The 23,073-nt window shown below is 45.4% G+C and overlaps 2 protein-coding genes across 9 annotated transcripts in view; one reads left to right on the forward strand and one right to left on the reverse strand.

Annotated features, from left to right (window-relative positions):
- Positions 1–3,971, forward strand: part of Zzz3 (zinc finger ZZ-type containing 3) — an 86,311-nt gene extending 82,340 nt beyond the window's left edge. For 6 of the 7 annotated variants that reach the window (XM_008848647.3, XM_029553795.1, XM_029553797.1 and 3 more), the window contains 2 exons: positions 2,318–2,418; positions 2,737–3,971. In XM_008848647.3, the coding sequence (XP_008846869.1) occupies positions 2,318–2,418; positions 2,737–2,881 (246 nt within the window). In that variant the 3' untranslated portion in view covers positions 2,882–3,971. The remainder of the gene's footprint in view (positions 1–2,317; positions 2,419–2,736) is intronic. The other variant, XM_029553796.1, reaches the window with a different exon arrangement.
- Positions 3,972–7,564: 3,593 nt separating this feature from the next.
- The window catches only part of Ak5 (adenylate kinase 5), a 272,457-nt gene continuing 256,948 nt past the window's right edge, over positions 7,565–23,073 (reverse strand). For both annotated transcript variants that reach the window (XM_008848652.3, XM_008848651.3), the window contains exons 13-14: positions 17,542–17,733; positions 7,565–8,994 (exon numbers count right to left, since the gene is read on the reverse strand). In XM_008848652.3, coding sequence (XP_008846874.1) covers positions 8,926–8,994; positions 17,542–17,733 — 261 coding nt within the window. In that variant the 3' untranslated portion in view covers positions 7,565–8,925. The remainder of the gene's footprint in view (positions 8,995–17,541; positions 17,734–23,073) is intronic.

Below are 23,073 nucleotides of genomic sequence, written 5' to 3' on the forward strand. Positions count from 1 at the left end.
AGTGCTGGAATTCAATGTGTGTGCCACCACATCCAGCACACTTAACTATTTTTTAAAATTTATTTTTATGTGTATGTGTGCTTTTCCTGCATGTATGTGCACTGTGTGTGCAGTACCCACAGAAGCCAGAAGAAGGCATCAGACCCCCTTGAATTGGAGTTGTTAGCAGCCGGGTGTGGTGGCACAGGCCTTTAATCCCAGCACTCAGGAGGCAGAAGGCAGGTAGATCTCTGTGAGATCAAGGGCCAGCCTTGTCTACATATTGAATTCCAGGCCAGGTGAGGTTACAGGGAGATCCCATCTCAAAAACAAAAAGCAAACAAAATCACCTTCAAACAAATTTAATCAAAAATAAATCTTAGGAAAAAAAAAAGCTAGGTGAGGCTGGTGATGTGACTCCTTTTTGAGACAGGGTCTCCCTGTAGTCCCAGCTGACCTGAACTCACTATGTAGACCAGGCTGGCCTTGAACTCACAAGGATCCACCTGCCTCTGCCTCTAGAGTGCTGGGATTAAAGGTGTGCACCACCACGCCTGGCTCTATCTCTTGATCTTTTATACAAGTTGTGTGCTACAGTTTGGGAGTCACTGTGATGCAGTTATCTGTCACTTGAGGCTGTGGGATGAGACATTTCATCTGTTTGTCTTCTTGCCCCAGCTGCTCATGGGTCATCATTTCTTTCATTCCAGGCTGAGTTACCTCAGCCCTGTGTGAAGAGGCTGGCACAGTGTCTGCTCTTGTACACAGTGCAGACCCTGCCAGGTACTAGTGGTTCAGAGTGAATGGAGAACTTGTGCTTTTGTGCTGTTTGATTCCATTTAGAGTTGAGTGAGTGATGGTTGAGTACAACTGAAGAGTGCGGTCAACTACACACTGAGTGCATTAGCGGCCAGGCGTGGATGCGCACGCCTTTAATCCCACCACTCAGGAGGCAGAAGCAGGCGAATCTCTGTGAATTCCAGGCCAGCAGGGGTCATAAGGAGACCTTGCCTCAAAAAGACCAAAGTTCACTCTCAGTATCAGCATCAGAGAGGGATCCAAGACTTCAAGGAACTGGAAAGTTTGCCGAGGAATTTTAACAATTCCAAAAGGTTCCCATGGAGAGATTTTAGGGCAGAGAAAAAAATGAAATTTATGTTTCTGGAAGAGAACTTGGATTTGATAATCTTTAGGAAGGCACCAGATTTAGAGCACAACAGCTGTTACTCATTCACTAGTACTAATGTTGTAAAACAATTTATTCATGTACATTGTCTATATAATTCAAAAATATGTAAGTGAAGTGGGGTGGGAGATTATTTGGCTAAGGTGTGCAGACTGGATTAGAGGAAGGTAAGACCAGAGGTAGGAGATGGTGTGGAGATTCTTCTCAGAATTAGACAAAAGCATGGCCTGCTGCTATAGATATGGAGGCCGCAGGCTGGAAAATCAATGGGCTTTAGAAGCAACCCCACGTGGTTGACTTTGAGGAAGTAGCAGCAAGACCGCAGTGTGTTGTTCTGTTGGCATTGTGCATAAAAGTGTCAGTGCATATCGTGACTGGTACCTGAGTGGCAACCGAAGGACAGCCGTGGTCCTCCGCTGTAGCATGTGGCCGCACTACGTGAGCTAAGCTTACCTCGTAACCCCTCGCCCTGTCCCCTCCTTTTGCTTTTCCTAATTGCAGCTCTGGCATTTCAATAGGAAACTGAGTCCTTGCCCCATCATTGGGTTATAAATCCCAGCCGTGGCTTGCTGGTCAATGTGTCGGCCACTTTAGTTGGCTTGGTAATCAGAGAATCTAGAAATGAGATTTCCTTGATACCCAGAATTCCATAGGGGACTGGAGGGCTTTTGTAAGGTACCACTTGATGAAGAACAAGCTGGGCCTGCCTTTTTGTCACCATAGGCTTTGGTCCTAGGAGTCAGTAAGATAAAAGTTTAGAAAGGATTTTGTAGTTGTCTGGGTTTCTGTCGATGATGCCATGTTGATAGACTGTTAGGCAGCTCTCTCACATGTTTGGACAGTCTTAACCCTGGAATGAAGTCTAATACTCAGTCACACTGGTTTAAAGTGAATGGTTATGAATGCCCAGGTTTGAGGTGATTTACTTAAAAACCTCTTAGGTAAATAAATATCGAAGGGGTTCCTCAGCATCCCTTAGATTTTGAGTGGATGGACCCTTACCTACTTCACTAGGAACTGTGTTTAACTTGTAACCAACGTGTTACATAACTGCACAGCTCTGGGGAAAGCTGTGACTTGTGTGCACATCACATGCTTCCCAGTAGAAAGTAAATATAGCCAAGCACTCTCCCCTTTTTGCATCTGTTACAGTGTGATAACTGTGGCACAGAACCTATCCAGGGTGTCCGATGGCACTGCCAAGATTGTCCTCCAGAAATGTCTTTGGATTTCTGTGACTCTTGTTCAGACTGGTAAGTGTTTTCTTCATTTTGGAACAGGTAAAGAACTTCTCATGCAGTACTTTTTTTTCTCCCCCCAAAATGTCTTACTTTTTAATGCATTAAATTTTGTTCTAGGTAATTAAAATTTTCCTTAGGTCATACCGTATCTCAAACAGCTTCCCATTACTTTTTTAGAGAGTAACTGTGAGAAAGTTTTATAATGTATAAAATGGATCTGGGGCCGTGTCCCATTACTTTTTTAGAGAGTAACTGTGAGAAAGTTTTGTAATGTATAAAATGGATCTGGGGCCGTGTAATGATCAGTGTATGTGTACTTTTTTCTTGCAGCCCACATGAAACAGATATTCACAAGGAAGATCACCAATTAGAACCTATTTACAGGTCAGAGACATTCTTAGACAGAGACTACTGTGTGTCCCAGGGCACCAGTTATAATTACCTTGACCCAAACTACTTTCCGGCCAACAGATGACATGGAAGAGAGCGTCAGCACTAATCCTCTCCAGCACATAGCAATGGCATCATTGTGGATGATGTGCAGTTTGGACACTCACAGTATGAGAGCTCCCCATGTTCTCGTCCAGTTCAGCTGCACTGTGTGGCTCTAGATCGCTGGTCAGCAGCTGGGTATCCTCGGTGAGCAGAGGGCTTCCCTGGTAGAAGTTTCGCCACCACCTGACGGCCTTGGAGGTGGTGATCTTAAATGGGTGTGATGGAAATGGGAGCGCACGTTAACGTGAGAGTAAATTCCAAAGGTTTCCAAGAACTTGGTCATAAATACAATAATGAGAAGACAAAGTATTTATATTAAAACAGTTTAGTAGCTTTCAGTTTGTGAAAATAGTTTTCAGCGCAGAAACTGACTTCTTAAGACAGTTTTAACCGATGGTGGTGTTTGCTTCTAGGACATACACTCTATAGAGCTCGCTGTCCCCGTGGTCACCGATGGCCCTTAGTAAACTGGAGCTGCTTAACCGTATTGCTATCTAACTTTTAACCACGATGACCTGTCCTTCCCAACAGTGAAGCACTACAGGAGGCAGTGTGGCATTGCTTCCTCCACCAGCTCATGGTGTGTGAATGTTATACATGTCACTCAGATATATTTTTTAAATGTAATGTTATATAAGATGATCATGTGATGTATACAAACTATGGTGAAAAGTGCCAGTGGTAGTAACTGTGTAACGTCTCTAATTCACAACATTAATCCTTTTAAAATACACAGCCTTCTGCCTCTGTGTTTGGGGTTGTTAGTACAACTCATCAAAGAAAACTGCCTAATATAAAAATCATATATATGGTGATAATTGCCCTCTTTTGTAGTCTGCACAAGATCCCTAAAAGATTGTATTTTTATTACTATTTAAACAAGTGATTAAATTTAGTCTGCACAGTGAGCAGGAGTTCACAAGCATTCTTTTATACTGCTGGATTTTGTTGTCATCATTTAAAACATTTTGTATGTTTCTTATCTGTGTATCCAATAAGTTCTTGAATAATGTTCATTTGTCAGGAGAACTGTGAGAAATAAACTATGTGGATACTGTTTGTTTATATTATAGAACGCTTGTTGTGGCTTCCTTTGGGTTGGAGTGTTAAAATCACAGTCCTTCCTTAGGGGTCTCTCATGTGTGTTTTCTTTCTGTTCTTCATAAGGAGTAAAGAGTGAGTTCGAGATCTGTTAAAGATGCTAGTGTTTTCATTCAGTGTGCTCTGAAACCCTGAACTAGCTCACACAGCAGAGCAGTAGACCATGTTTAATGAAAGGACAGTGAGTAATGTCCAGTCATGGGACTCAAACCTAAGTTGAAACTTTTGAGTTATTCTTTCTTGACAAAACTAAGTCCCCAAGTATTTAAACAAATGGTTTCCTAGAAATTATTACTAACCTAGAAAAAGATGGTATACATATTCTAAGGTGGATCAAGTGTTACACTGGTCCAGTTTTTAAGGTTACTTGGTTTTTAAACCCAGGGAACATTATTTACTTGGTCTCTTCAGTACTTATTAGCAGGGCAGATTTTATTACTAAAATCTACCCTGAATTTTTTTAATTGGGAAAAATGATAGAATTTTAAATATACAAATAAGAATTTTAAAGTAATATATTGACTAAATATCACTGATCACATTGATACAGTATATCATAATCGGAAAGAAAAGTAAGTGGACTTCTCATTCTGGAGTCATTACTGAAGATGGGGAGGTTGTTAGCAGTCCGGATATCTCTGTATTTAAGTGCTGTGCATGTGCCGGAGAGCTGCCTTCAGCTGTAACGTACAAGACGGTTCCTTGACGGGAACCGGTACCCTGCTTGTCTGTGTAGAAATAGTGCCAGTTAGTTTCGGAGGGCCCTTCAGATCCATTAAAACAGAACAAATCCCATAGAGGTTGAAATACGTTTGGAAGGGAGATATGAGCAATACAGGTGCTATGTAATAGACAACCCTGCTTGGAGACATTTTTTCAAGGGCAGAGATTTAAAGACTTTTGAGGTGATTAGATGGATTGTTTTCTGCTTGAACAGAGAAGTGTATTTTGAATTTTTCTGTTCTAAGCAGATAGTCCCCGTAGCTCAGTGGTAATGCTTAATTGTGTTGTTTTCATTCGAGGGTTGTAGAAGTGGGTGGGCTGTCCTTTGCAAGTAGACTTTCTGTCTACCAAGAAATACTGGCTGTAAGAGAAGCCCGACTGCCACATGTGCTTGTGGGACCTTTCTCGGGAAGTGGCCTTCAGTAGGTCAGGTTTGCTTCTTGGTGTCTGATGCTCGAGTCAGCTGCTGCTAGCTGGAGGTGGATTTAGTAAGACCTCAGGCCAGCGCGTGAGGGCTCAGAAGAGGTTTCTGAGATGTGCACTACTAGTGAATGCACCAAGCAAGCACATACTAATAACCACTTTCTCAACCTAGTGAGGCAGGTTCATTTGTTACCCTGTTTTCATGGGAAGAAATCCAGCCAGAGAGAAATGAAGTAACTTGCCCAAGGTTGGTTAGTGATGTGATGAGACTTGTCTTTATCCAACACAGATCAGCACAGAGTCTGCCTGCCTCACACCCAGTTTTCCAAGCCAGAATACCCCCTTCTTCCTTATTTCCAAGGAACACAGAGTGCTCTCCATTTCTTTTTCTCCGTGTGTTGCTAGAGTACAGCCTGAGCCCATGTCTACTTTTGTAGCACAGGAGAGAGAGGCCTGTGTGTGGACGAGGGCGAGCACCAAAATGCCCTGCCATTGTGACTGACAGACAGGAGCTGTGCGTGTGCAGTGCTTCCTACCTGACCCCAAAGGCATGCCTCGACTCTTCCTCCTTTAGCTTAAATTAAATCACAGAATGCAATTTAGTGAGGTGTGAGGAACATTTTTTAAAAATGAAAAAATAGCATACCATGGTGATAAAGATGAGTGGTTTGTGAAATTTCTTTTCCAGTCATTATAATCGTGAGATATGCTATCGAGACTATTTCTTACTGTGGCTAACTAAGTTCACAGTCCATTATTCTAAATGTACTGGATGAAACCGGTCTCCAGACCATATTGCCTTTTCCACAAGATTATGAAGATTAAAGCTGTAAAATTTTAGTTTGCATTCCTCGATGGAAGAGATGCCACTGTTCATACGATGGGGCCGGGACCCCACACCTTTGTCCCCACAATCTATGTAGCTGATGAAGTGGATTTCTGAGAGCTGTATCACTTTAGGTTCTATGAGAACAGACCATCCGTGTCTCTCTGTCTCTGGGACCTGACTTTTAAGTAATAGATTCTCCATAAGTATTTGTTGGTTGCGTGACCAATGTTTTGATAAATGTTTTATATATATGTGCATATATATATACATATATATATATATATTATATCCCCCCCACCTTCCTTGAGAAAGGTGGTGGGGCCCAATGCCTGAGGGGTCAGTGACTCTTAGAAGGCTTGTCTCCGTACGTCCCTGATGTTCCCTGGAGGACAGGGCCTTTGCATCCTACCTTACCTGGAGGATGTGGTTCAACCAGTCAGGCCATGCATCATCATGATTGTGATTTGCATGTATCTAGTGACATTTTGGGTCCTAGTCCCTGTTGGGGAAGTGAAGCCCTCATTAAATGGTGACAGAGCTGCCCCTTGAGTTCTAGGAACTAGTACATGATTTGCAGGCTCCTCTGTTGGGTTGATTAATACTAAGATCTCCATGGCATGGGTAAGAAACTGAAGGTGAAAGCATGTTAGTTCTCAGCAATAACAACTTGCGTGGGACTTGGGGTAAAGAGCCCTGGCCTCTGTGGAGCTTACAAACTACACAGAAGATAACTAGTGTCTCCGGAAACTTAAAACCACTTAGATTGGTGCCGTGAGGAAAAATAATACTTGAAGAAAAGAATAGGAAGTGCGAGGACATTGTCATTTTAGAGTGATCTAAGCTAGCCTCGTGGCAGAGGGATCGGCGTGGAGTCTGGGGGCTAGCTGTGTGCATCAGCTTTGGGAACTGGCTAGAGGATACCAGTGCCAAGGGCCCCAGAGGCAGCTGAGAGCTTGGTTTGCTCCAACAGCATGAAGACAGGAAAGGCGACTTGAGCCAAATGAGCAAGGGGAGGGTCCAGTGGATGGGGTCAGGGAGACCTGCAGGACCAGTTCCGGTGTGACCATAAAAAGGGTCATCACTGGGGAGATGCTGTTGTGTTCTGGGGTCCACATGCACACATACCTTTTTGCTAGGCAGAGACCACTGAGGTCTTTTATGTTTTAAAATCCTGTGATTTTAATGTAGTATGTCACTTTGAGTCATTCATATCAGCAGCGTTCTCTGAAAAACTGATTTGTACCTCCAGATGCTGCTGCCAACCACAGCCATACAAACCAGGGCTGGCCTGCCTGCTCTGCTCTCCAGAGCTATGGGCACAGAGTGTTTGCCAGTATCTGCGGTGTGTTTGAGAACATTAATCCCTACAGAGTTGTTTCATGTCTTCTGACACAACAGGAAATTTGCATCCTGTAATACTTTTTTTTTAACCTTTGCTTAAATACTCGTATTCCCCTGTGACAGCTTGGGGGGGGGGGTAGCGGTAAAGGATCTGACAGCTGTGTGAGTTGTGGGGACATGATGCATTCTGTTAATAGAGGCATAATTGTAACCAAAGAAACTTAATTTCTTCTCTAGCATACAGTGACATTTCTGTTTCAGAACCAGTGCTAGGGAAAAAAAGAAATATGAAAATTACCATGTATCATGAATACATTAAGAATTTCTCTGTAATAGCTCAGATCTGGTCTATGACCAAAATTAAAACCATATAAATGGATCATAATTTTCAATGATTTACTGTGTTTGCTTTTAATTCTGTTTGGAATTAAGGCTTTCATGCTTTACAGAATGATGTGAGTTACAAATAAATAGAGAAAGAATTCTCCTGTCCTCCATTTATTTTATTTTACATATCTGTTTCGAGGGAAAAAAATGTTTTTAAAAACACAGTTGTCTTGGAAATGTACCCTTATTTGCAGAGTCATTGAAGTAAAGAATCATGCAAATGGAAACCACAATCTTATGTAGTGACCGAGTGGAGGATGCGATAATTTCCCAAGAGAAGCAGCTCTGGTTTGACAACTCGTAGCACAAAAATCCCAAACTTCACTGGTTTGATGCAAGGCTTCTAAACCCATGAAAAGGGCTCACAGGAGACACAGAGGACATGGGAGCCACAGAACACTGGCTCGCTAACGTGCAAACCCCCACCCCCCCCATCAGTAATGATAGCCTCACTCTTACTTGGCAGTATGTCAGTGGGTAATCCTCTCGGATCAAAATTATAACATAGTTTTGTCCCAAGGAATGAAGTAACAAATCATCTCATGCCTTTTAATTACTTTTAGTCACTGATATTAATTTATGTACTTGCTGAAATGCGCCACCATGTGGAGGAGGACAGTGGGTTGTGTAACCAATCGGAATTGTTAGCCATTAATGATACTGTTCCAAGTACCAGTGGCCCATGACAGAATGGTACCAATGGTTGCCTGCTTAGAAGAAACTGTATAACGTCACATTATAAAACATTTCCATCAAGTTTTTGCTTGATGCCTCTGCACTCCAGAAGGCATTGTCTAATCAGCCTGCCCCCAGGCTGAGGACCAACATGGGGGAGATCAAACAAATCTTGATGGGAAAGAGGCGGTAGATGTGATGGAGAGTTAGGGATGTTGGCGCCCTGTGTGATGGTCAGACTCCAGCCAGCCCTGGGGACAGATCTGCCACGGCCAGGCCCCACACTGCTGTTTACAGCCTGACTGCTCTCAGGTGCAGCCTCATGAAAGAAAAACAAGTGTAGCGGAGTGGGTAGAACTGTCCAAAGTGAGGAAAGGGTACAGTTCCAGGTACACCATGCATGATTTCCAGCACCACTCACAGAGTTGAGCTGGGAAGTGAACAGGTTAGGGTGGGGTAAGAGTCGGGGCAAAGGGGAAACACTGTTAGGGATGAATTTCCTGCTCCTGTTTCTCAGTTTCCTTAACAGCTGTGCTTGTTCACTTTCAGAGGACAGAGTCAATAGCTGTGCAGAGTCGAAGGAAAACTTGATCTGGCGCTCCCTCAGCATTTACCTGTTTTTGAAAGGAAAAACAGAGAAAGCCTTCTGACATGTTTGCAAATAGGTCATTTTTAAATAAAAGGAGATCACCTGCTTTCGCTTAGCAAAATTTAAAAGGTAGGAATCCCCACACCCCATATAGAAGAAAGTGAAAAATAATTGCTTAAAAAGGCAGATTGGGGCTGGAGAGATGGCTCAGCAGTTAAGAACATTGGTTGTTCTTGCAGAAGACCCAGGTTCAAATCCCAGCACCCACATAGCAGCTAACAACTGTCTGTAATTCCAATTCTAGGGAATCCGACAGCCTCTTCTCTCTTCCGTGGGCATTGCAGAACATGGGTGCACTTACCTACATGCAGACAATACACGCATACACACAAAAATAATAAAAAGCAGATCCAGGGCTGGAGAGAAGGCTCAGTAGTTAAGAGCACTGGCTATTCTTGCAGAAGACCTGGGTTCGAATCCCAGTACCCACATAGCAGCTAACAACCATCCATAACTCTAGCTTCAGGGGATCCAACACCACCTCCGTGGGCATTGCATGACACAGGTGTACTTACGTATGTACATGGAGGCAGTACACACATACACAATATAAAAATTTAAAAAAGTTTTATTTCTTTTTTTGGTCTTTTTGAGACAGGGTCTCCCTGTAGCCCCAGCTGTCCTGGAACTCACTATGTAGACCAGGCTGGCCTTGAACTCACAGAGGTCTGCCTGCCTCTGCCTTCTGAGTGCTGGGATTAAAGGCATGCGCCACCATGCCCAACCCTAATGATAAAATTTTTCAAAAGCAGATCTTAGGGCTGGAGAGAGAATTTGGAATTGAGAACAAGATCCTCTTCCTGAGAATCTCAGTTTGGCTTCTAACGCCTGTGTCAGGCAGCTCACAACCACTAGAAACTCTAGCTGCCAGGGGGATCTGATGTCTGGCCCCTGTGGGCATCTGCATTCACATGCACATACCCATACACGGATACACACAGTCCTACACATCAAAAATAACCTTTTTAAAAAGCAGGTGCTTGAATTAAAACCAAAATGAGATGCCACTACACATTAGAATGGCCAAAATCCCAAGCACTGACTTCATCAAATGTTGGCTAGAATGTGGCACAACCAGAACCCACTGCAGGCGGGAATGAAAAACGGTACAGCGCTAGGAAGATGTTCCAGTTCATTAAAATATCCTCCAGCACTTGTGTTTCATGCTGTTTATCCAAATGAGTTGAAAATTTAGATCCACCCAAAACCTTTGCGTGAATATATATGAAAGCAGCTTTCTTCATGATTAACAAGTCTTGAAAGTGACCCGAGACGCCTTTTATTGTTTTCCATGGGAGGATGAAGTAGTGCTTTCAGATAAAGGCGTGTTACTCAGCACTAAAGAGAAATGAGCTATGAAGATGGAGGAGATGTAGGTGCATACTACTAAGTGGTGGAAGCCCATCTGAAAGGGTACACGCTGCCTGGGTCCCACTGTGACATCCCAGAGCAATGGATTGAGGACAGTGAAAAGATCCAGAGGGGAGAGGGGTAAGTCAGAAGTTACTCTATGAGGCTCCAATGGCAGATTCTTGACACTATTATAAAGTTGGTCCAAACTCAGAGTTCTGATGTTCATGTGTACCATTGGCTTTGGGTGACCATCAAGTATAGGTTCATCTGCTGTAACAAATGGACCACTGGTGGGGCATGTTGATAGTTGAGACAGTATTTGGGGATGTGGTATCTGGAAATTTGGCTCAATTTTGCTGTGAACCTAAAAGTGCTCGAGAGTAGAAAGTCCATTTAGAACAGTAACAAGCTAAGGGCTGTCTTCAAAGTAGTGTTAGGAATTGACAAAAGACTGGTGTTGGTTAACATGCGATTCCCAAGTGTCCGGGGACATTTAGAGCAGGGTGGATATAGGGCCTAGACAGGAGCAAGGTGTGGACGTGTGGCTAGGCTAGGGGCAGAGTACGTGGCCATGGTTCTGCACCCACAAAAGGAGCCAGTGGCAGAAAGTAGGAAGGGAAGCCCACTTCCTGGACACAAGGCACTGACTTTCAGCCAACCACTGGGGTTCGTTCCATCGTGCAAGAGTGATCAGAAGGCAGAGGCATGGTTACCAGAAGCACTATGGAAAGAGGTCAGGATGAGGCTGGTGGCCTGCCTTTAGCATACAGTCAGGGTTACTTTAGGAAAGTTGATGTGTAGCATTGCTAATTAGAGGGACTGGAACTTCTGCCCAACTGCAATCCTTGATGTAACTGGAGCGTGGTCAGGGAGCAGATCGATAGCAGACCAGGCTGCTCCCATTGTCCTGTGAGGCAGTGACTGCGGAGTTCTAGGAAAGGCGAAGATTCCAAAGGACTCCTCCCATAATTTTGGTTGATGATCATTCAGGCTTCCACCAACTTGTCACCTTCACACGGTTTTCACCATCACAGTGGACTGACAGCTCCTTCACACTGAACATGCAGATTATGACCAGCTTTTCACTTAGATGCAGCATCAGCCCAAAAATGCGTATGTTGTTAAAGAAGAAATTACTCAACATTGCTTGTCAAAGCACAGTGAGGAAGACCTCATTCATTACACTGATTTTTGTTGAGACTTTTCACTCAGAGTCCAGGGGACCTTGAATTTGGGGTGGTCCAGCCTCCAGTGTACTGGACTGTGGGTGTGTATGGCTGTGCCCATCTTTAATCATTTCTTTTGGGATAGGTATAGTGACCTAGTTCTGAACACCACAACACAGGCGAGAAGGAATTTACAGTCCAGGAGCAGGGCAGGGGCTGGTGGGTATAAGGTAACAAACAGCAGCAAGGGAAACTTGTGAGCCAAACCCACTTAACGGTTGTTGCAAAAGTCAGGCCAGGTATGGTGGCCCATGGCTGTAATCTTAGTACTTGGGAGGTAGAGGGAGGAGGAGGATCAAGAGCGCAAGGCCAGTCTCCTCTACATAGCAAATTCAAGATCAACCTGTACTTCCTGAAATCCTGTATCAAAGCCCAGGACAGCTGGGCGTGGTAGTGCATGCCTTTGATCCCAGCCCTTGATCTCTGTGCAGTGGAGGCCAGCCCGGTCTACACAGTGAGTTCCAAGCCATCCAGGGCTATAGGAAGACTCTGTCTCAAAAAAATAAAATGGGGACAAGCCAAGATGACGTCACCTGGGGGAGGATGAAGGTGGTGAGGAGGCTACTCAGCCCTGGTGATCAAATGGCAGGGCCAGTGTACAGCTAGGACTGAGCAGGGTTCTTTGATGAAAATGATTTTAACAGGAAGTACGCTGGAATAGCTGGGAGGTTCTGCCGCTTGACTAAATTTTGATCAAGCAGAGTCTTCATCAGTGTCCAGCAGGACAGTAAGTCTTAAAGACAAGGCCCTTGCTCAGCATTGTATCCCCAGGGCCTGGTAGGTAGGCGGGCTCAATGCAAACAAAAAGGTTGAGTGGAAGACTGTCACGTGCTTGCTTTCTTCCTTTCCTCACAGAAAGGAGCCCGTTTTCTGGCTAGGATCCTGGGCTACGTGGGATAAGGGATACTCTCATAGAAACCAAGCAACTCCCTTCCTCACAGAAGGCCATTCAGTGCCAGCTCTGAAGGGCGATGCTTGTGATTTTTTGACCAACCAGGCTGAAGCTGGGGGTGGTGGGAGGGCTGGCGCTGGACCCCTGCCCACCTCGGTTTCCATGTAATACCTGCTTCCTCATTTTACATCATGTATTAAATACAGGGACTGACTTATTTAATTAAAGAAAACTGCTTCCCTGGAGGCAGGCTGTGGAGTTGGATTTTGTGAACTCCAAAGACCTGGGGAAGTTTAAAAACAAAATGGAGGAATCAAGTTTGCCAGATGGAAAAGCGGCCTTCTCGCCTGGGTAGGAGGAAAACCCATTAGCAATCTGCCATCCTAGTTAGCTGCCGAAGCAGAGGCTTGAGAGCAAAATCTACAGGCAGACAGTCAGCCTCTTCCTGGCAGGAGGTGAGGCAGGCTGTGTTGCTGGAGTGGCGTTTAGGGGTAAAAGAAGCTGTGGGGTGGGTGGCTCTGGTTCTTCCCAGACCACCTCAACACTTCTCCATTCCAAAGAGGACTGTCCTTGCTCATCGAAGTTCCCATAGAAAGGATTTTTTTTAAAGATTTGTTGATTTTTATTATTTATTTTTATGTGTAAGAGTGTTTTTGCTGTGCATGTAATGTCTTCAGAGGCCAGAAGAAGGCATCAGATCCCCTGGAACTGGAGTTTATGGATGGTTGTTAGCTGCCATGTGGGTGCTGGGAACTAAACCCAAGTCCTCAGCAAGAGCAGCCAGTGCTCTAAACTACTGAGCCATCTCTTAAGCCTCCAAAACACTTACTTATTTTCACTTTATGAGTGTTGCACCTGCATGTATGTAAGAGGGTCTCAGAGTCCCTGGCACTGTTTCACACGTTTGTGAGCCACCGTCTGAGTGCAGGGAACTGAACCAGGGTCCTCTGCAAGAGCAGCCAGGGCTCTTACCTGCTGAGCCATCTCCCGTATAAAGGGTATTTTAAGAGAAAATAAGTGGCTTTTATATTTCTGTATAGAACTGCAACTCAAAGGAAATGGGACAGAACCACTTTATATGTACTGAGCTAAGTTTTATGGGCTTTTATTTTCTTCTGTTTTTTAGAAAAGAAGTCCTGTAGCTTAGGCTATCCTCAAATTTACTATGCAGTCCAGGCTGGCCTTGAGTTCCAGATCCTCCTGCCTCCCCTCCCCCTCCTGAGTGCTAGGATTACAGGCTTATATCCTAAGATCCACTGTTGGTGCTATTAGCTTTTGCACAGTTAAACCACTTAGTTAACAAGGTGTTCCAATTCAGTGTCCTCTTAGACCAGAAAAGAATTCATGGGATGAGCAGATAGGTAAGAGTTAAGACTCCCTAAACTGAACTTGAGAGGACTCTGCCCTCCACCCTCCACCACAGAGAGCCTCCTCATTACTGTATAGCAACTCCTTTTCCTCATCAATAGTCAAAAGTAGTTTCAGGACTGACCTCACCCCAGAAATCCCTAATCTGAATCAGTGAGTTAAACCGTAGGTTTCAGTGTGATGAACTGAGGTTAGTAGGTTTGTTTCCAAGAGAGGATTTGCCCTTTGGAGACTGAAACTTGATATTAAAAAACAAAAAACAAAAAAAAACCTGCAGTAAGTGATGTCCTGATCAACACGGGGAAAAACAAATTGTTTGTTTTTAATCAATAAAGCTACAAGCAAGCAGACAGGAAACTATCGGGAAGTGAGCCCAGCAGACCTCTGTGGCTGTGCTGCTTTCTCTTCTGTCATGAAACAGCTGGCTGGTTCAACCTTGCCGTCTGGCCCCGTTTCTGCATCTCCCACACTGTTCAAAATGCTTTTGAGTTTCATCTTTGTTTTCTTTGTGTTGTGATGGTGGCTTCGGGGACCAGTCCTGGCTGTCACAGTGGACTATGATCACAGTGTCAGTGTGCCACCAACTTCTGTTCTTCATGTTGGGCCAGGGAGGTGTCATGACCCTTTCCGACACTCGCTCCCCCATCTCCAGGTGCAGGCCAGGTCTGTTCCCTGCAGGGACATGCTCAGGGCGGGGAGAGGTGGAGCAATGAACTTCCTGTACTCTCTAAGCATGTGTTCCTTCGGAACCTAGGGGGAAAAGCTTTGTCTCTTTCCTTCCTCCCTCCCTCCCTCCCCTTCTTCCCCCCTCTCTTTCATTCTTTTCTTTCTTTGAATCATAGGAAAACAGAATTACAGGGGCTGCTGTCAGCCCACTTTATTTCAGGAAGAGCTTCAAGGCTGAACCGTAAGATGACTCACCAAGGTCCCCAAGGCCGGGTTGGGACTTTCCAGCGCCCAGGCCAGAATTTCCTATGGTATCTGGTAAGCAGTGGCACTTTTCACCCCAAGTGCTCCATTTCCAGTTGCTTACTCAGTAGTAAATTCACTCAAGGTGAAAGAGCACTTCCTCTCTTGGGCTAGCTGTGTCAGCTGGGTGTTCTGCCCTGAGACTGCACAGCACAGGAAGGAGGCCCAAGATGATGAATGGCATCTGGAGGGCCAGGACAGACTGGAGAAACCTGTGCTGATTCTCTCCTGATGCAGAGCAAGGCTTTGCTTTTTGAGATGGGGAAGAAGAAGTCATGGGATACGTTTGTACCACACACGTCTAGCCTGGGTGTGTGTTTCAGGAGTTGTAATTTGACAGCAGCTGTGTGCACAGCAGACTTGGTGATGCAGTGGGGCGGGCAGTGTCTCGATCTGTTGTTTCACCACAGATCCCACTGTCAGTATCCTCCAGGAGCAGGGGAGGCCCAAGAGATGAGCCAAGAGCCTTGAAACCTCCTTCCTCAGGAGAGTGACTGCGAACACTGTAAGGCGATTTCAGAAGCCAGGCTTTCCCCAAGAACCCTGCTGGTTCTGTCCCCACGTGCCAACCATGTAAGAGTTTGCAGTATTCAGATTCAGATAATTCAAGAGCAAGAAGAAGGATTTTCTAATTCTGGAACTGAATAAACCCTGAATTTCTTTCCCCACTGTCAAAATTGAAAGTGGAGGTAATTCTCTTCTACCAGGACAGTTCTTGTCCCAGGCTGCGCAAAAGGGGAAAATTAAGCATGTGTCCTTACATGATGACCTTTTAGTTTATTATTTTTTAATAATAAACGTGGCGGGGGAGACAAAAGTTCAGGAGTTGACTCTCTCCCTCTGCCCTATGGGTCCTGGGAATTGAACTTGGGTCTTCATGCTTGCTGGTTTGGTGGCAGGCACCTTTACTCACTGAGCCATCACCCAGCCTGCTTGTTTCTAAGGATCTAAACCTTTGATTTTTTAAAAAATACTTTATTATTTTTATGTGTATGAGTATATTGCCTGCATGTGTGTAAGTGCACCTGTGTTGTGCAGTGCCTATGGAGCTCAGAAGAAGAAGTTGGATCCCTTGGAACTGGAGTTACGGATGGTTGTTAGCTGCCATGTGGGTGCTGCTGGGATGTCGAACACAGGTCCTCTACAAGATCCGCCAGTGCTGTTAACCACTGAGCCATCTCTTCAGCCTCTAATCCTTTGGGATTTTTTTATGGCAACAAGTGGTTACTCCAGGAAGTTAGATCAAGAGACATCTTTCTGACTTCCAAGCCTAGGGCTTGTTAAGAGCCTGGGAAATGACCCTTCAAGAGGTTTAGGAGGTTAGTAGTCACTCTCAATAGTTTGCCTCAAGGAATAGGTAATGCAGACTCAGAGAGCAGTTTGTCACTAGTGGACTGGGGCCTGCCATCCTGCTCTGAACAGCAGGAGGTGGCCTGCACCCTCTCACCCTGTGTGTCCTCAGCTTTGCCCTTAGGTGACTGCTGCGGCCTCCTGTGGCTCCTCACCCTACCTTCCAGGATCTACGCTCCACAAAACAAGGGCCAAATAGAAGCCTGGTTTACCTCAGCCTCCTTTGGAAGTTCCCATCACCCACAGGACATGCCTGGCTCTGGCATCTTTGATGCAGTCCTTTGAATGCCTCTCCACACCTCTCTGTTCCTCTGTCACTGGCCCTGTGTGTCATAGCCAAGCAAGTGATGTACCCCTTCTGACCCTGGGGCCTCTTCGGTGGGAGGCGCCCTGCTCCCCTACTGTACCCCATTCCACATAGCTCTTGGTGATCTCCCTGACACTTTGCTTTCTCCTTAGACTGCACACAACACCATACTTGCTTTGGTGCCATGCTTCCCCTACTAACACTGGGTATCAGCTCTGTAGGCTAGAACTACAGCAGACCACTAGGATGGTGGATGGGTCAGACTCAAGTTGCAGACTTCAGGACAGAATGGGAACGGAAAGTTTGCCAGGCACATGGTACAAATGGTGTCTGTGGATCGCAGCACATGATGTTAAGTTGGTACCACAGTCCCACTGACTGACCTGCCTCGGTGCTTCTCCTCCAATCAGTTATTGCAAGAAATTGACATAAAGTCAAGTGGCAGTTGTGAACTATGTGAACTCAGAACCCAAAGGTGCTGAATCTAGGATCTGGAAGAGGTCTGCGTTTTGGATCGGCCTGTCCTGTTTAGCTACAGACTGGAATTCATCTAGAGTGTGTGGCTGGATCTTCATCTCAGTCTTCCTCTCTCCTCATTTCCTTTTGTAGTGCTGGGACTTGAACCCAGGGCTCATGTGTGTTAGGCAAGCACTCTATTCCCAGCTCTTATGTTTTATTAATTTTGGGACAGAAGCTCACTAGGTTGCGCAGGCAGGCCTTGAACTTGCTCTGGAACATGTGGGCTTCCGGTCTCAACCTCCCGAGTAGCTGGGATTATGGGCCTGGGCCCTTAGTTAGGCTGTGCACTTGTCTCTCTTTGAAAAAGGAATGTTAAGCAACTATAATGACACCTGGTGACACTTCTATGTCCCTCTTTTTATGATCCATCTGATAGCATATTTAACAGCAGTGGAGAAAGACGGCAATTTGTGTTTTGGCCTCAATGCTGCAACTGCCTGTAGCTCCTCCCAGATCCCATAAGAAAGCCCACTTTTTTCTTGAGGCAGAAAAGAGGCAGTGGGTTCGTTTGTGGGAGGGGTGACTTGCCTTCCAGAGCTGTGTTTTGGTCTCATAGTAGGCTACGACAGGGATGGACGCTCGGTGGTAGGCCTCCAGGCGCTTGGCGATGGTCCTGCCGGTGTCCTCCCCGCGCTGGCTGCTCTGGCTCCTCTGCAGAAGGCGGCTGGTCATGGTGTCTGCGGAGCAGTCCATGCAAATCACCAAGTGCGGGTCTCCAATCTGGGTGGAAGAGCAGAACGCAGCACGGTCAGAAACTCCACTCAGGCGGTGTTCTCTCTGGGGCCCCTAACTCTCACATTTCTGGGCTTGTTGGTTTGCTCGAGTGCCCAGCACTGTATTGGAGCTGGGACTGGAATGGCCTGTCATTTCCAGGGCCGACCCCAGCACCTGCTGCCCCAGAGCTCTGACCTGTCCTCGGCTTTCAGATTTCATTTCATAATGCAGTGATTATACGCTACCCAGTGTGGTTGGTCTGTCCTTCACCCGCAGAGGAAGGGGGTGTGCATGTATGTGTACATGCATGTGTATGTGTATGTCCATGTATGGGCATGTATATATGTGCTGTTCTGTATGTGAAGCTTTCTCTGATCTACCAAGACAAAGCTGATCCTTCCTCCTTCTTGCCCCCAGCATGTAATTCCAGACACCAGGAGCACGGTGTGCTGGGCGTGTGTTACAAAGGGAGTATAGTGGTTGGTGAGCAGGTGCAGATTGAAGTCTGTTAGGACCAAAGCCTGAGGTAATTCGGCTCAGAGTGGACTTTATTAACTTCACGGAGCTACAAAGCTCAGCTCTCTACACACTGCGTCTGTGCTGTCCTACTGTCTTTTGAACAGTGGGATGGGGTGGGAATGAGCCCTGTTCTTTTAGAGGCCAGGCCACAGCTTCTTAAACTGTTTCCACTCATGACCCTTTTTTTGCCTGAGAAATTTTTTATGCTACTCACTGTAGGTATATATAAGTATACAGAATAGGCACACAAATCAACATTTACTGAAAATAAATCATAAATTTATTTTAAAACAATTCTTTGGTATATGTATAATTTTGCCATTTATTAAAGATGAAGGCAAATTTGCATGCTAATGAGAGTTGTTTGTCTAACACAGTAGAATCCAAAGATGTGCTAGTTTGATACTGAGGAAGGATGGTAGGAAATAGATTTCTTTCTATAACTAAGCCATTATGTTTCTGTAAAAGCAGAAAACTTTGTATGAACAGTAAAAGCACTGCAATTCAAAGCACACAGTCTCCAATGGAGTGGAAGCAGGCTTGCTAGCCTTGCAAGGTACAATAGTGCACATAGGCCTGAATCACTGATATTTTTATTTTAAAACAATTTTAAAAGATTTTTTTAATGCATATTTGTGTGAATGTATGCCATGTGTAGGTACCTGTGGAGGCCAGAAGAGGGAGCTGTATCCCCTGGAACTGGAGTTATAGGTGGTTATGAGCTGCCTGATGTAGGTGTTAGGAAGAACAGCAAAGCACTCTTAATTACTGTGCCATCTCTCCAGCCCCCTGAACATTTTTTTGAAATGTTTGAGGAAATTGCTTTTTTCAAAATGCTTGGACATTTTGAAAGAAATGTTACATGGAGCAGATCTCTGGCTCTTAGCTCTGCCCTCTCCTCATGGGGCTGTGGTTCACCTCCCATATCAAGAACGTAGAGAACTTCACCTGCATCAGTTACTGTTTTCGTTGCATTGACAAGATACCTGGCAAATGCAACTTAAGGAAGGAAGGGTTTAATGTGGTTCACACTTTGAGGGTACAGTCCATCACGGCAGGGCAGGCATGGTGGTAGAAACGTGATATGGCTGGTGACACTGCATCCACAATCAGAAGGGGAGGCTGAATGGTTCAGCTGTTAAGAGCACTTGTTCTCGTGGAGGACCTGGGTTTGTTTCCCAGCACCCCCATGGCAGCTAACTCAGCTGTTAAGAGCACTTGTTGTTCTCGTGGAGGACCTGGGTTTGTTTCCCAGCACCCCCATGGCAGCTAAAAACAGTCTGTAATTCCACATTGTCTTCTGACCACCTTGAGCATGCATGTGAGGCATGTGGGTACAAGACGCTCATAGACATAAGATAGAAACAAATAGACTTTTAAAAAGAGGCAGAAGGAGATGAATGCTGGCGTTTAGCTTGCTTCCTTCTTTTTGTGCCGCCCAGGACCACAGCCCATGGGATGGTGCCACCCACATTCAGGATGGGTCTTCCCTCCTCAGGTCAACCTTTCTGGAAGTACCTCATAGACACACCCACAGGTGTTTCCATGGTGATTTTAAATCCAGTCAAGTTGACAATAAGATTAACCACCAACCCTGCCATTGTCTGGTTCACAGAGACTTGGAGACAACTCCCTGCCTCCCATATGACCCTGCCAGCACGCCGGGATGCCTCCAGCATCTTTGGGTTCTTCATGGATTTTGGCATCCAGAGGTCTTCCATTAGACCACAGGTGTCCTTACCAAGACGTAAGGATTCTGCCTGACCTGACTGCAGTCATCCTAAACGGTGACTGCCCCTGACTACTCAGATCTGTTTTCCCTACAGTTTCCCAGTAAACTCTGCATTAACAAACCATGACAGTACAATGTAGAGCTTTACAATCAGATACTGGTGTACTCGAGATAGATGCTGTGCAATGAGACCTAATTATTCTGGAACAGAAAGGCTGTTGACAGCCCATAAATAACATTTCAGCTGGGTGTGGTGGCGCACGCCTTTAATCTCAGCACTCAGGAGGCAGAGGTAGGCGGATCTCTGTGAGTTCAAGGCCAGCCTGGTCTACATAGTGAGTTCCAGGACAGCTGGGGCTACAGGGAGACCCTGTCTCAAAAAGACCAAACAAAAAACAAAAAACCAAACCATTTTAACTGCTAAACCCACTGGGCTAAAGGTTTTAGACAGCCAACCTCTAAACCCTTAGAGCCCCCACTTTAAGGATGCTAATGTGGAAGTTTCAGGAGGCTAATTTGCCTAAAGTCACTAAAGACTTGCTAATACTGCACCCAAGCCAGCTGCATGTGACTCCAGAGCCTGGTGACTTTGGTAGACAGAACCAGGGCCCTCAGAAGAGGATCGGGGATCGAGCAAGGTGGCAGTGAACACAGGAGCCAGAGGAGGAACAGAGGCTGGGGAAGGAGGTGGGGAACGTCGGTGTGAACGGCACCGCTCATTTTACTTTTTGAAAATTGTGTCTTACTGCCTTTTGGGGTCTATCTAGGATGAGCACCTCTGGGTGGTCATGTGACAATGGTTTCGCTTTGGTAATTCCAGCAAGTAGAGGAGGAAGAATCCTGGTCCTGCTTCCCTCTGACCCCACCTTAGATTTCTTAAAAATCTTTTTTACATGTATTTATTCGTGTGTGTGTGTGTGTGTGTGTGTGTGTGCGCGTGTGCGTGTGCATGTGTGTGTGCGCCTGTGCACGTGTGCATACATGCACCTGTTCCATGGAACACATGTGGAAGTCAGTGGACAACTTGCGGGAGCTGATTCTCTCCTGCCCTGTTTCAGCTCACCCCAGTCAGAATGATTAAGAAAACAATTGACAACAAATGCTGGTGAGGATGTAGGGAAAGGGGAACCTCATTCACTGCTGGTGGGACTGTGAACTGGCGCAGACACTACAGAAATCAGTGTGGAGAACTCTCAAAAAGCTAACGGTAGATCTACCATATGACCCGGTGTTACCACTCCTTGAACACATCCAAAGGACGTGATATCCTACTATAGATACTTTGTCAGCCACGTTCATGCTGCTCTATTCACAACAGCTAGGAATGAGCACAACCTCAATGGATGAATGAAGCGTGAACATGTGACACATTTACACAACGGAGTTCTATTTCACAGCAAAGAAAAATGAAACCATAAAATTTGCAGTAAATGGGTGGAACTGGAAAACATTCTATTGAATGAGGTAACCCAGACCCAGAAAGTCAAACACTGCAAGTTCTCTATTTGTGGCTCCTAATTCTGAATCATTAGATGTGCATGTATAACCTGAAGTAAATGCAGAAGCCGGGAAAGCATGGGGGGAGGGAAGAAAGAGCTCCAGAGAGGCTCAGAGAGTAGAGCACAGGTGATATCAAGGGGGAGGTGGGAATAATGGGGGGAGGATAACTGGGAAGTGGGAGCGGTAATACAGAGGGAGAAAGAAGAGTTGATAGCAATAGAGATGTTTGAAAAAGCTATAGGGAAATGTACTATTTTATAACTCACTTAAAATATACATAATATATTTGTGTGTGTGTATAGCCATAGGCTGACAAAAAACCCCAGTGCCTGGCATGGGAAACCTTCCTTCAAGCTGTTGGTCAGAGTAGTCTAAGAGATTCACACAACACTATAGGCTATTGTCACTGTTCTTAGTTGCCTCCCAAAACTCGAAGGTAAGACCCTTTTGCTGAAGACACCACATGCTTCAAGCCCAGGCTTTGAGGAATTGAGGTAGATCTGGCCTGGAAGCCTCCTCCCTGAGGAACAGCTCTCACAGTATTGGAAGGTGCTATGCAAGATGCCAGGGGAGAAGAGCATTGACAGTCCTACACATCTGTCTGTAAAGACTAAGAACCGCAGCAATGACTGAACCAAGACATCCCTAATAATGCAATAGTGGCACTTTTATCTTGGGGGGTAACGAACAGCTGTCTAATTGGACTCAAGACCACTCAATGTGAGGGAAATCATACCTGACTCTATAAAGCTAGCTACTACCAGTGACTGGTGATGTCATAGACCCTAGAGGAGCGCCTACTACTGCCACTTCCTAAGCCAATATGATTTCTAACTGTATTCTGAATACTTAATCTTATAGTCACAGAAAAGTGTATCTCTTGCCTCTCATCAAAGGAGCTTCTTTGTGCAACAGATGAGGACTGTGCTGTGGGGATCCACAACTGGTCAGGATGCAGCAAATAAGTGACTATAGGGTGCCTAGTCCCCATTGATATACCTACAAGGTAACTTCTGTATCTAAGGCTCAGGGAAATTCACAGAAGAGGGAGGATATGATTGCAAAGAGAAGATCAGGACACCTGCTGCAGGATAATATCTCCCAGGCAGACCTGAAAGATGTTTAACCCATGAAATCTCAAAAGTAGTCTAAATGAGACCTACATAAAGAAACCAGTTGACATGCCAGTGTGGATGGGAGAAATTCCACAAAGTCCCCCACCTTTAGATGAAGAGTTAAGGCAATCAATGGATGCTGAGAGAGGGAGAATCAGTTTTCTCCAAAGATGAGCTCTCAATAATTTATCTAACCCCAAGTGCTCAGTCCTAAACACAAGTACATGGGATCACCAGGAAATGGACTACAAGCTGATGCTTCTCCCTCCTGAGGACTGAGATGTTTGCTCCCCCTGAAACCCGACTCAATGGGGTCCAAAACAGGAGGGAATTCTGTTTTCTTTTATGGAGGTTTGCCTGACTGGTGGGAATTCGTGCTTCCCCAAAGGTCAGGGACAACCCACAGGCCACACGACTCCTGAGCTCACCCTACCTGGTTCAAGGTAGAGAAGGAACAAATGGTGACTAGGAATGCTGAAG

The sequence above is a fragment of the Nannospalax galili genome, unplaced genomic scaffold (assembly GCF_000622305.1).
Source record: "Nannospalax galili isolate Female #2095 unplaced genomic scaffold, S.galili_v1.0 scaffold1124, whole genome shotgun sequence".
Classification (NCBI taxonomy): Eukaryota; Metazoa; Chordata; class Mammalia; order Rodentia; family Spalacidae; genus Nannospalax; species Nannospalax galili.